This window comes from Callospermophilus lateralis, chromosome 4 (assembly GCF_048772815.1).
Source record: "Callospermophilus lateralis isolate mCalLat2 chromosome 4, mCalLat2.hap1, whole genome shotgun sequence".
Classification (NCBI taxonomy): domain Eukaryota; kingdom Metazoa; phylum Chordata; class Mammalia; order Rodentia; family Sciuridae; genus Callospermophilus; species Callospermophilus lateralis.
Genome location: NC_135308.1, coordinates 41,334,153 through 41,347,453, shown reverse-complemented (window position 1 = coordinate 41,347,453; position 13,301 = coordinate 41,334,153). Strand labels below are relative to the sequence as shown.

The 13,301-nt window shown below is 35.2% G+C and overlaps 1 protein-coding gene across 2 annotated transcripts in view; it reads right to left on the bottom strand.

Moving 5' to 3' along the window:
- The window catches only part of Msr1 (macrophage scavenger receptor 1), a 73,707-nt gene extending 61,684 nt beyond the window's left edge, over nt 1-12,023 (bottom strand). For both annotated transcript variants that reach the window (XM_076852437.1, XM_076852438.1), the window contains exons 1-2: nt 11,937-12,023; nt 1,909-2,015 (exon numbers count right to left, since the gene is read on the bottom strand). In XM_076852437.1, coding sequence (XP_076708552.1) covers nt 1,909-2,011 — 103 coding nt within the window. In that variant the 5' untranslated portion in view covers nt 2,012-2,015; nt 11,937-12,023. The remainder of the gene's footprint in view (nt 1-1,908; nt 2,016-11,936) is intronic.
- Nucleotides 12,024-13,301: the final 1,278 nt, after the last annotated feature.

Below are 13,301 nucleotides of genomic sequence, written 5' to 3'. Positions count from 1 at the left end.
GTGTACCTCTATGATTTTAATATAATATAAAAATTATTTTAAAAATGAAATAAAAGAATTTACATGCTGACTAAATTTTGAAATGAATCAATGAAGCTCATCTTCTGGATATTTCAGAACATATTAACCATAACTTTGTAGCCTAATGCATTTATATGGAACAGTGATTCACATAATGGAAAGATAATTGTGGTAGAAATATATTAACATACAGGGGAAGCTCAGTAGTTTGGGAAGACAAATTGTCTGATTAGATGAATAAAACATCCATTAAAATTTTCTTTTTGTAGCTATTTCTTTTATTGTTCAATAAAAAAGTAACTTCCTTTCTGTTTACAGACTTCTAATTTAAAAACAAAATTTGACATGTTGTTCAATAATGCTTTATGAAGGATCAAGAGGAAAAGAAAAATTGTGAAAAGGAAAGAAAAGGAAAGATTGCTGGAAAAAGAAAAAGAATAACTCATAACAGAAGCAAGATGGGATATTCCATCGTTCAGGTTGACTAAACCTGAAGCCGATGGGTCATCCAGTTTCTCATGTATAATTTATTATCACAAGTTCTGAGTAGTTTATCTTTTAAATAACTCAGATTTTGCTCTTATTTTTCCTGCTCCCAATGCCTTTGTCCTCCCTCCTCAATCATGGAGCATCTTTGTCTATAGTTGGTTTTACTATTATCTTTTAATGTGTATGTCACTGGTACCACCTTCTCCCATCAATCATTAGCATAGCACACAGCTGGGGTTGAGAGCTATATTCCAGGTTTGCCTTAGTAAAAACTCACATCCGAGTCCGTAGCTTTGTGTGTGCTGCTTTCTCTAACTGTTCTTTCCTCTCCACCCATTCCCTTGGATATGGATATTCATCCTTTAAGGCTTGGTGGAATTCTAAACAATCCTGTCCCACCCCCATTCAGCCTATAAAGACACAGTTGGATACTTTTGAGCTTTTATCATAACCTGAATAAACATCTATTTCATCTGTCAAGAACATTTTGTGTGCTCCCAAAAGATATGTTGAACTCCTAACCCCAGATACCCAAGGAAGTAATCTTAATAGGAAATAGTGTCTTTGTGCTGAGAGCCATTAGCCAAGTAGGTATGACAATTTCCTTGCCAGCGTACCCCATGTTGCTTAGAGGAAGGACTCGTGGAAATGGACTTGCCTTGGACATTTGCAGTGACATCGCATGTAAGGTGACCTTGCTCAAGGACCAGGGCGGATCCGGCTTTAGGGCGGATCAGGGTTTAGGACTCTCCTTGGATTTAGGGCGGTTCCAGGTTTATGGTGTACCCTACTGGGAATAGGGCGTAACCTGCTGCGTCAGGCGTGTCCACTCCTGGAGTTCCCGTTGAGTTCTCGTGGGATTCAGAGAGTATTGGGGATTTTCCCCCAGAACGTGTTTGTAGAGGGCCGGTGTGAGATCGGGAATAAAGAATTGCTGTTTGAATCTACAAAGCTGTGAGTGGCTTGTGATTTTGTGCCCAGCCAGACTGTGGCATCTTTGCAAATATACTCACTTTTAAATGAGGTCATACTGGACTAGGATAGCTCTAACTTAATGACTGGAGCCTTTGTAAGAATATAAAAGAAAAGAGTTACACAAGGGGAAAAAAGAAGGAGGCAGAGATTAGTTGGACAGAGCTACAGGCCCAAGAAATACCAAGAACTGCCAGGGCCTAAGAGAAGCCAAGGGGAGCCCTGGGAGGATTTTCCCTCAGCCTTTAGAAGACGCACAGACCTCCAGGGACCTTGAATTAACACTTCTGGAATTCAAGTTTGTGAAAGAAACATCTCTAGTGAGGAAACTTTAAGTTACCCAATTTGTGGTAGTTAGTTAGCATGGCCCTCAAAAACTAAGAAAGCACCTGCTGCCCGTAGGCACCCTGTCCCCCTTCTACTTACTGGGAGGAAGCAGTGCTGTCATTGAGCGAGCATCAAATTTCACAGATTCTGAATAGGTATCCAGGTCCTCCAGTTGATCAGGAAAGCCATCCAGCTGCTCCATACTTCTATCAAACACATGGAAAAATATATGAATTTTTCCACATAAATTGGCTAGGGTTTTTTTTTTTTTGCCTAATGTTTCAAATTGAAATTTATGATTAACATTCAATTTTAACAATTATTAGTAGAACGAATACACATGTCATAGATAGCAATGTATTAAACATGAATTTTAACTTTCCCATAAAGAGATTTATGTGGAACTTAGGTATCTGTCAATGCACAAACGCGTCTCGGTGTTTATAGATGGTGTGTCTTTGAGTTTGAGTGGAGGTAGGATTTTTAGATAAAAGAATTTTTTTTCCCCATGTGACAGAAAACTGTTTGGCTGAAAAGAATATTATAATTTCCCTTAGAACAAATAGTTATGCATATTTAGAACAAATATTTCCTGTGACCTCTTATCAGAGATTCTGGATTGAATTTATTAAGCATATCTTTGTAAGTCAGTTTTTCCTTACCAGAGTATCTATTTACCAATTTAGAAACATAAAACAAAGCCTAAAATATCTCTAAACTGAACTACATAAGGACAGAGATTATGTCTGTTTTTGTTCACGTGCTTAAAACAACCTGGAACATAGAATATGTTTCATAAATATTTGTTGAATGACTGGTTTGGCTTCATAGGGCATTGGTTTTATATATTAGTTTTGCTTTTGTGTATGAGGTAAGGTGGATGTTTGGGAAATACAAGAACGTGAAGAGGTGTGCTTCTTCTGATAGATTCTTGGCAAATAGTTTTTGTCTGTGATTCAGATTTTATGGCTTTTCTTTTTCTAATTTACATTCTTAGTCTTTTGATAGCTTCCTTAGAACTGAATTATACTTTTGACACTGCCTCTGTCCTGTTCCTAACCTGTGTTTGTTTGCATTTTCACTGTACCACGTATCCACTGGATTTGACCATATCCCACTGCAATTCTCTCAAGAAAACATTGCTTGTTTTTTGGTTAGAACAGATTTTTTTTTTTAATTAGGGACCATCTTAGTTGTGTAGAATATTTACCAACTCTGGTTGTCACACTCTAAATGTCAGTAATATCTCTTAAATTATTGTATCATCAATAATTTGCAAAACTTTTACCCCACACAAACCTCATCTCTATATATTTCCAAACTTATACCCTCTTTGAGAACCACTGTGCTGCCTGCATCCTGAATAACATTAGTTTTTATGGAAAAAAAATCTTCATGAGTTTTAACAACAATACAGATTAGTCAAATTTTGTGTGGCAGTATCTCTCAAATCACTGTGTGTGTGTGTGTGTGTGTGTGTGTGTTTATGTGTGTGTATACGTAAGAGAGCCTTTAAAGTGTGTAGGAATGCTTCTTATATAACAAAACTTAAACATGTTATATGTTAAAGAAAAGGGAAATGACACTTTCCAGGACGATGATGCAGTGATCTAATCTTGGCCTTGATAAATCAGCATAAATGTATTAAATTCTTTTTATTTGTTTTAATTAGTTATACATGACAGTAAAACGACTTTGAAATATCATACATTTGAATCAGATGGGATATAATTTCTCATTTTTCTGAGTGGTACAGGTTGCAGAATCATATTGGTCATGCAGTCACATATATACACACAGTAATAAGAAGCATAAATGTATTTTTATCCACACAATTTGTCATTATGTCAGGTTATATATCAAGACATTATAACAAGTTCTGTGTAACTGAGAAGGAGGCCAAGATCAATGTATATGGAATAGTCTTAGTAACCCAAAGATCTTATTCATGTACCAATTAGGAAGACTGTATTCTTTATCAAAAATCACCTGACATCGTGGTATGTTTGTATATATACACATGATATATCTCATGTGTATATATCTATATATTATATATTATTGATAATTTTATGTAATATATGCACATAATATATTTTATACATATATGTGTGTGTGTGTGTATATATATATATATTTTTTTTTTTTTTTTTTTTTTTTTTTTAAACAGAGAAGGCACAGGCATAATACCAAAGGGAGTGACTTAGTCTTTGGGGAAAGTAGGTAATCATGGGAAAAACACAGGAAAAAAAAAAGACATTTGAGGGGCACTTTAAAAAATAAGCAAAAATTGGGGGTTAAATTATTGCAGAATAGTTAATGTTAAGAGGCATGGAGGCATGAACAACATGGGGACTTTAAGCCTAACAGCATCATCAAACTGAAGTTCAAGGCACAGAGCCAAGCGAGAGGCTGCAGAGCTTGTAATTGGCAGGACCCTGTTCGTTGACTTCTCTCATTTTTCTGATTGCATAAATCAATCTTGATTTCCAAAATATATTGAAGTCACTATACAAATTTGTAAAATATAACATGTTCTTTTGCTCTGACTGTAGTAACCTGGATTAATGTTAGTAGTTATAATAAATATTGTCTATTAAACATTTTGCATTTCCCTCTTTTGTCCTGAAATAAAAATTAAATTCGGTTTTGCTTTTCTTTAAGTTTTGATCTATCTTTTTTTAGCTTATGCTAATGATAATAATTGTTTCAGTTAATAAGAAATTAATAATTGGAATTTTATAATTTTTAAATTTTATAAGAAATATTCACAGATGCCTGTATCTATAAACTGAGGTTTCTTTGGCAAGATATTAAAATTTTCAGAAAGAAAATTCTCTAATCAGTGTCTGTATGTGTTTTAGCCTATATGACCATATTTTGTCTGTGTAACACCTCAGACATGTATAGGGGGCTGGAAGGGAGATGACCACCAAATCTAATGTGTGGGTGGATGAATTAAAAATATTCCTCTTGACAATTCTGGTGTATGATAGTTCTGTTATTTTTTTTTCTTTCTAGGACAATGTACTGCAGTTCATCATGAACTATAGGATATATATTTTTTTCCATAAAAAGAAATTAGGTATTGACCCAGTATAGACATTGCTGTCATAGTATTGCTGGTGTTTTTTGTCGTTACTTTTCTTTTCTTACCTTCTACATATTCTTTCTGGGGTCTCATCTACTTTGATGACTTGAACTACTTGCTGTGTACCAACCAAGCCAGTAATTATCCAGCTTGAATCTCATGTTTCAGAATCAGATTTTTAAAAAGAGATAATGGTGCAATTTTCACACCAACCTATCTTTTCATTTTTGAGGATTTTCAGTGTTGGCATGTTATCCATTTATATAATCTATTATTATATCCATATATCATCATCATCTTATTTCATTGTGGAAACACATGATACAGTCATGCATACGGCAAGACAGAAGAAAGAGTTAGAGGAACAGTCACTCCGTCCAGCAGCCAGGGCTTTTTTCCAGACCCCACTCACCTTCACAACTCATGTCCACTTGTATACAACTACTGACCTCCTTGAATCCATTCCTATGATCTATTTTAATTTTTATATTTTAGCTCATTTTTATCTACTCAGCCAGGCATCTTGAATGGTAACAATGGGATAGAAAATTAATGGGAAAATCTAAGAACTTTTAGAATGAGGAGAAAATTAAAGTTTACTAATGGAATCTTTTAACAACGTAGAAGAATCAAATCATACAATAAAAAAAATTAAAAAATAAAAAAACTTTTTCAGGACAAAATCCCAAGAGAGAGAAATAGGTGACTAAAAGAAGACCCAGCTAAAAACAAGGGAGAACTTTTTGATACCATAAGAGTACAGCAAAAAAGTGGTCAGGGTCATGAAGGAGGGGGAAAAAATAGAATTTCAAGATATGCAAGGACATCCATGACGTGCCATATTGGATTGGAGCTGTTTCGTTTGGTTACAGAGGCAGACACAGACTCTTAGGAACTCAGCAAGTAGACAAAGGGTAATGAAGGGAAAGGAGAGGATCAGGAATAGGGAAGACAGTGGAATGAATCTGATATAACTTTCCTATGTACATACACCACAGTGAATCTCCATACCATGTACAACCACAGAATGAGATCTTAATTTTAAAAAGTTATACTCCATGTTTACATAAATATGTCCAAATATACTATTTTGTATATCATTCAAAAGAATTTTTAAAAGTCACAAAAATAAATAAATAAAATTTAAATGAAAGGATTTTTGTGTATACCAGAAAGCTGGTCATGTTCATGTTTCCTGTTGAGAAGAGATTTGCTGATTATGCTCTGGGACAGTACATTGAGTGGAGTTTTAATGTTTCCTAGGTATTCCCCCTCATCTTTCCATCTCTTAACACCATAGAGTGCTTGAGTGCAGTTCTTGTAACCCTTTCTCTCCATATTCACTCCCTTGGTGATATTACTAGGTTCATTGCTTTAAATACTACCTACATGGGTGGGGACACTCCCATTTTTACCTCTTTCCCAGACCACTCAACTCTAGACCCTTATATGCAACAGCCTAACATGTCTACTTAGATTTCTAACCTGCTCCACCTTAGAGGTCTTCTTTCTTTCTCATTTCTCATCCTCCACATAACATTCCTCATCAGATCCTGTTGGCCATATGCCAATGCAGAAGCTGACTGCAACTCTACCATTCCCCCACTCACCCTGTCCAAGTCTTATCCTTTTTAGTCCTGCTCACTGTTTTATTAGGTCTCTAATCTGCCACTTCAGTCTTTACTCCATACGTCCTTCTCCACCCAGTCTCCCAAAAGATTCTCTCCAGTAGATACATCATGTCATTCCCTTGTTCCCCCAAAAAGGGGGCCTTAGAATTATAGCCTTCTCATTTTGTTTCATAAACATACAGAAGACAAATCCACTCCTACCACTCAAGACTCAAATTCTCCTGTGACACTCACAACACAGGTTACTTCTGTGACCTCAGAGGTGTGGGGATTTGCCTCACCAACAAGCAAGCAATTCTGCAGCAGCCAACATTTGCTGATGGTTCTCTACTCCATTTTAGTTCTGGCAATATCTACCTGGAGATAACATCAGATCTCACAGGTAGACAGCTCAGTCCCCAAGACAACCTCCTACCCCACCATGGCTTTAGATGTCAATTCCAAGTCCCAGTTGTTTTCCCTGTACTTCTGAGTGACCAAGTAAAATCGGGGTTTCCATAACCTCCTCCTCTGGTTTGACTAATGTACTAGAGCTGATCAGCGAACTTAGGGAAACACATTTACCAGTATATTGAAAAGGATATTGTAAAAAGAATACCAATAAGCAGCCAGATGAAGACATGTATGTGGTAAGGTATGGGAGAAGAGGCACATAGCTTCCATGCCCTCTTTAGGTGCTCCACCCTCCAAGAACCTGCACATGTTCAGCTATCTGGAAGCTCTTACAAATCTGTCCTTCACTGCACTATGTAGGCATGATGGCTGGTAGTCTGAGTGAGGAAACCCAGCAAGGCCTGTCTACTCAGATTCTTCTTGGCCTGTCAGTGAAGCAATCCTCTCACCAGAGTGTAGGAAGGACCCCTCTGTAATAATAAGAGTCTTATGGCCCACTACTAAGGGTAGGTGGAGTTCCTATGTGTGCATTCAGGAGGGAAGTATGAACCAGAAACAATGGTGGAAAATCAGAAAATAAATATCATATTATCATACCTCTTTTTTCCCTTCCTGTCTTGATTTTTCTCCTCCTAAAAGTGTCATCATCTAACACAAATAAAATTCCCTTATTTGTCTTATCTGTTGTGTGTCTTCTCTCACCCAAGTTAGGTGCATGATGTGGGTTTTCATTGTTTTAGTTAGTAATCAGAGAGTTTCTCACAAATATGAAGTATCCATTATATACATATTATATAAAAAATTGCACAGATGAAAGAAAAGTATTTTGCAAGATGACCAAATTTCATATCTTGGTGTATGCCTGAAGAAAAGTTCACATTTCATTAATTTGAAAATATTTTTATTTTCAAATAAAAATATTCATTACATATTGGAAGATAAAGTGTTTTTTTTTTTCTCTGAATTGCATGTAATTTGTAAACTGAAATAAAAAAAAATCACCCTCAATGTCCTCACTTTGCTTCAGAGGTGTTCATTATTAGAATTACCAGATATTTTCAGTTCTATTCTGACTATTATAATTTTTAAAATAATGTTAAAACACATACACAAGGGAGGCCTGGTTAGCAGACAGAAGACAACACACACCTTTCCAGTGTACCTTTAACTATCATTTCCAAAGTTTAAAGAAACAGCAACTACACCAAAGTTACTTTTCCAACCAAATGTCAATGCACCTATACAGGATTGTGAAATCCTGTGGGTTTGTACAAACTATTGAAAGCATGTTCTCATGAGAAGTGAAACACGTCTCTGCAATATCAGCTTTTCATAGAGAGGGTGAAAAGTTTACAGAGGCAAAAACAGGAAAACCATAATGAAAGCATTTCAAGGTTAATATGTTTGGAAACCATACCCTTTATTTTTCTTGGATATGGTTTGTGGAAATATTGTAACAATATTAAAGGAAAGGTAAAAACAAAATTTCTGTCATTCCATTATCATAGCACTGGAAAAAGAATACCTTTGTTTTTCCTATGAAACTTGAGTTTTATACATATACATCCATGTTATATTGTTGCTGTCACAGTTCAAATTATTTAGTATTAGGCATTCCCTTAAAATTATATCAGCATTTTTATCCTTCAAATGATTTTTTTATATTTAAAATAATGAGCTATTAATAATTCATTGATTATATGTACATATCTTATTTATATAGCCACTTTCTTATAATGAACTTTTTCTTTTTAATTTCTCCCCTTTTTATCCAAAGGGCTACTGTTTGCTAATACAATTATGATGTAAATATTTTCATAATTTGCCCTTATTCTTTTCAAACACTTTAGGATATTTTGCCATATATATGTCGAACTACTAGGCAAAAGGAAAACTATCTTGAACTTCTCAGAATTTACTGCCTGTTATTTTAAAATTTATTTATATTTATGTCATATTGAGCATGGAAGTTTTGAACAAAATTTAGCACTGTTGATAGACAATGTTTATAATTAAGAATTATTTACATTTTGAGAAGAGTTAAAATGATACTTCAAGGTGGCTTTTATTTTCATTTTTTCTTATTACCACCCAAGAGATATTCCATGTAAGTATTGATTATTTACCTTACTTCTTGGGTTTCTGTCAATTCATATCCACTGCTGGACATCCCCAGGGCAGCTTTAATGTGTGTGTGTGTGTGTGTGTGTGTAATAATTTTCTATCTGTAGCATATAGTTATTACATGTTTTTTTAAAATTTGGTGTATATTCTTCTAACATTGTGCCCTGTTTGGATGTGTGAGCACATTCTTAAGGTCAATTCCTCATTAAGTTAGGAGAGTTATTTTGGAAGCTTCCTTATTATTTAAAAATAAAAGCCTTGGTTTTGTTAGAATAGTTGAAAGTGTAGGTAAACTTTTTAATCAATATATCTGTACAGCCAACTGCTCTACTCTCAAAGAATATGTCTGTTAGAAGGATTCTAATAAGAAACATCTATCTATATTGTACCTGATAGCAGTGGTATTCATCCTTGGGAATAAAGAAGAAAAAGCAATGATTTTGGACTCAGAATCTAGACTTCACTATTGGCTATGACATTATCTAGCTGTGTGATCTTAGGAAAATATTTAAATTTTGAATCACAGTTTCTTCATATATAGAGATAGATAGATTATTAAAATATCAATTTTAAAATTATTATGAGGCCTAAAAATATTTTTGGTAAATTGCCTGGTACAGTGCACATTCTGAAAAGAGGAAGGTCATTGGAGATGGAAATGTCCCTGATATTTCTAAGAGAAGCCATATATGATCAACAGGACCCTCACCTGTCCTGGCACATGGCTCCACTGGTAGAGGAAAGCTAAAGAAGCCAACAGGATTTACAGGCATCCCCAAGAGTGATCTCTGAGAAATCTCAGCTGACTATTAAGAGTATATAGGAACAAGGTCAGTTTTGACCAACTTACAAGGTTATTTTTTTTTTTAATGTAGCTTAAGATGTACACTTGTGTCAGCCCAACAAAGGTAAGTAAAGCTGGAGGCTATAAAGAAAGAATACTTGTGTGGGAGTGCCTAACAATAATGATCACAAAAGACTCTAGAGTTTCAAGTTTGTCCTGAGTTAATTTGAGTCTGATTTTATAGACCTACAAATATTCCTGTCCTCCTGCATTGATAAACTTGATCTCTTTTTCATAAATATGATTATGAGTTACTGTCTTCATGGTTTGCAGAGACTAGCTGAAGTACTAATTGCTTATGTGCTAAGTGTTTACAAAGAAGTAATGCTTTGCTGTCTAGGACTATTGTTTTCTTAGCATGATCCTGGCCCTATATATTCCTTGTCCTGTCACCTGCCATCTGCCACTGTGGACCTCTGGACTGCTCTGATGCTCAATACCCTTAACTGTCCATGCTCCACCTGATAGAGAACAAGGACTTTGGGTTACTTTCCTCAACTTTGCCCTCTTTCAGCAGGAAACAGCTTGGAGATACCAATGCTCATTTTTCCATAGAAATGGAATGTAGAAATTGAAAGTGGGGAAATGTAACAGTGGTCCACTTTATGCTTTGAATATATCCCTTGCTGCTCTGCCACTGAAACTTATTTTTAAATCAGACATGTTTCTTTCTCTTCCTCTCTCCCTATGCCTCCCTAATTTCTCCCCCTCCCTTATCTCAGGGGAAACAGGATTACCTTTCTTCTCTTTCCTAGACATAGTTAATCTGTCCCCACATACCTACTATAGAAAAGAAGTAATCCAGGGTTTTGGGATGGTACCAGATCTCGGAAATGACTATCTCCCAAATTATCAATTGAATTACAACTCCAACAGAGAATACATGAAATGTAGCCCTTGAATTACTTCTTTAAAAGCCACCTGTTCCTGCTGATTGGCAGAATCACAGCCTCTGGGACAGGAGTCCCAGGTGTTTCTTTGCTAGCAAAGCAATAAATCTTTTTCCTTTTTCTCAAATCAATCAATCAATCAATCAATTGCCTGGTACACAGAAAGCATCAGCAAATAAATCACCATTATTTTAAAATTCATTTTTAAAATATTTTATTCTTACTGAATCTTCATGTAACTCCTTAATATTATATAACTTGAAGTGGGGTGTGGAGATTTAAATGCAAACAGGCAGTATATATGCAGAATATCAGTCCTTAGCTACTACAAACAAAAACTCCTGAAGACTGTACAAGACATTTAGAATCTCAGTCCTGTGACTTTTCTACCATGGCCAGTGACAACAACAACCCCCATCCTATTCTGTGTAAATCTTGCCCAGTCTTAAAGATGAACCTAAATTCTAGCATCTCTATGAGGATTTTTTAATAGTACTTTTTTCCTGTGAAATAATTTGGCTTCTCCTATATTCTCTCAGTAGTTATCTACAGCATCTTTATGCTCCTTAGGGTGTTCAAACTGCATTACACCTGTTTGGATACATGCACTAGATCATGTAATTCCTGAAGACAAAAAAAAATGTATTTCATCTTTTGTAACCTTTCCTCACATCTAGTTCAACCAATGGCATATAGTAGGTAATCAGCTAATATTTGCTCTATGAGCAAGTAAGGATCATAAAACCCCTTAAAGTTATAGCCAAAAGTGTCAGGTGAAAAGGAAAGAAAGAAGAAGAATGAAAATTTATTAATCATACTTGGAACAAACCAATATTTTTAACAAAATATGAATAATCATATGACAAAAAATTTCCAGTTCAAACTACAAAGTATTTAGTGTATTTTACATAATTTTTTTGCACACACACATCCATTTTTTTCACTCATGGAAACCTGAACAGAAATATATTTTACCATTCAAAACAATGAAAGCAAATTATTAGTGATAGAATAAAACACTGTACTAGAACTATTGATCATATGTAGTATTACTAGTATCTTTCTCACTCTCTATCATTCATACACACACACACAGACACCAGACTCATGCAATCAATAAAGGCAATTTGGGGGAAAAAATAAGTATCTTTTACCGTTGATTGTAAAGAAGGCAGCTCTGATTTGTCCACTTCCCTCTCTTTACAATTGAAACCCAAAATCTTTATCTCATAGTATTTCAGCATCTGGTCTATGAAGAAAGGAAATGACACATTCGTGTGTTGAAAAATTTCTTAGCAATGTATTTCAGTAGTGTTCTCATCAATGCACTGGTTTGCAAAATCTAAATTTGTCAGATAACTCATTCCTTCTCCCCATGTAAGACAGTAAAAAAAAATAAAGATAAAAAATAAAAAGGGAGAGAACTAAAAATGAAAAGCAACAAGGGTATTGGAACGGGGTGCATACTTTATAACAGATTGACCTTTCCCTTTTAATAAGTTATTCATGCCCCCTATTAGCATTCATGAGTCCCACTAACTCTTCTTTCATACTATATAATATAGAGAGAAGACCATCTTTGTTTCATCTTTCTCCTGTACCTTTTATCCTTACACTAAAACATAAAACACAAAAGGAAAGGATATGAGGCTTAGTAAATAAAAATAATAATCAAATAATGCTCATTTTGACTCTCTGCATACTGAATTTAGCATCATCTCTCTTTTCAGCACTTAACAAGTTACTGTCCTAGTAGCAGGAGGGTGTCAAGCATGGGGACATAGGAGAGGAAAGCCTTTTATTTTCTGCCTTGTCAGAGTTGCATACATTCTACCTCATTTATTAACATTCAACAAGTTCAAATTAGACACACATGGAAAGCATTCAACATGACATTAATGAGCTAACTTTTATAAATAATAGTTCTGGGAGCATGTGTTTACTTTTATTCCACAGGCCCTTTTTGGTGTCTAAACAGGAGGGGGTTATAATTCCTAATAAATGGTAGCCCAAACTGTCAAGCCCATAGACACCATCTCTCAGAAGACAGTATGCCTGCTAGGAAGAATTCAAGAATGATGCACAGCATTTGCGAGACACAAACCAACAGCATTGCTGAGTCACTAAAAGGCTAATAGTGGAACAGGAGACATACAGTTCAGGTAGAGTTCTTACCCAGCATGTATGGAGCCCAGGGATCTATCCCCAGCTCCATAGAAAAAAATAAAAATAAATTAATAAATAAAAGTTAATAGTAAGAGAAGCATTAAAACAAGCCACATGATTTTTAGCCACATGAAGTAGTATCACCAGTTGAGCCAGGCTATTCCTTTGTCACAATGGTTTATCAAGAAATTCCTGGTGAAGATGACAAGGAACTAACATCAAATTTACTCTGTTTCCCTTGCAAACACTTATATACATATACATCTCTTTGGAAAATATGATCCTTTGGGGGCTCTTCAGAATCTGGAGTTTAAGAACTCCTTCTTTATATTGCTGAATTTGAGCACCCTGTC